The sequence below is a fragment of the Wasmannia auropunctata genome, unplaced genomic scaffold (genome assembly GCF_000956235.1).
Source record: "Wasmannia auropunctata unplaced genomic scaffold, wasmannia.A_1.0 LD336078.1, whole genome shotgun sequence".
NCBI classification, from domain to species: domain Eukaryota; kingdom Metazoa; phylum Arthropoda; class Insecta; order Hymenoptera; family Formicidae; genus Wasmannia; species Wasmannia auropunctata.
In genome coordinates, this window is record NW_012026812.1 from 4,834,917 (window position 1) to 4,835,598 (window position 682).

The 682-nt window shown below is 34.2% G+C and overlaps 1 protein-coding gene across 1 annotated transcript in view; it reads right to left on the minus strand.

Moving 5' to 3' along the window:
- LOC105449129 overlaps positions 1 to 676 on the minus strand; it is a 3,243-nt gene extending 2,567 nt beyond the window's left edge. The window contains exons 1-2 of the mRNA XM_011688130.1: positions 193 to 676; positions 8 to 113 (exon numbers count right to left, since the gene is read on the minus strand). Of these exons, the coding sequence (XP_011686432.1) occupies positions 8 to 113; positions 193 to 302 (216 nt within the window). The 5' untranslated portion in view covers positions 303 to 676. The remainder of the gene's footprint in view (positions 1 to 7; positions 114 to 192) is intronic.
- Between the last annotated feature and the right edge of the window lie 6 nt (positions 677 to 682).

The following is a 682-nucleotide window of genomic DNA, read 5'->3' on the forward strand; positions in this document are numbered from 1 at the left end:
GTAGAGCTGTCCAAATGGCTTGACACACTTCAATGATGATTTTGTACATAGTAGATTTACCAATGCGAAACTCCCATGCCTTCGATTTGACACTGTCACCATGAGCGAGATATCTATACAGATAAAAAAAATATATATTTATACAAAATATTTATCTTAAAAAGAGAATACCTTTCAAGATATTATACTTACGCAAGAGTGGCTGCAAGTTTTAATTTCACAGGAAGTGGTTGTCTGCGGCTTCTTTTCAAGAGGAAGGGACGCACCATAAATAGTAAAGTATTAAACTGTTCAGGCCACATGCGACAAAATGAAAAAAATTCTTCATGATCTGTCAGCGATATTTCTTTTATAAGGTTAGAATGAAACCCTAATTCATTTCGTCGCCGATTGATTGGGCGCACACCATCTTCGTAGCACTTGTGTTGTTAATTTTAAATAAACATTTAATAAATTGATAAATTCATAATATAGTAGCAGTAATAACAACAAAAGCACTTTCTGTCTATCCATCATGATAAATAATCACACGGTTCTCATCGAAACATAAAACTGCATTCTGATTGGTTGTTGCAATCAAGTTACGACATATCTTTACTCGATTGTAGATTAAATTATTGTACAACATTTACTGCTACTACTACTCCCACAACTCTACGCCTACGTTTACGCAATTGTAGAC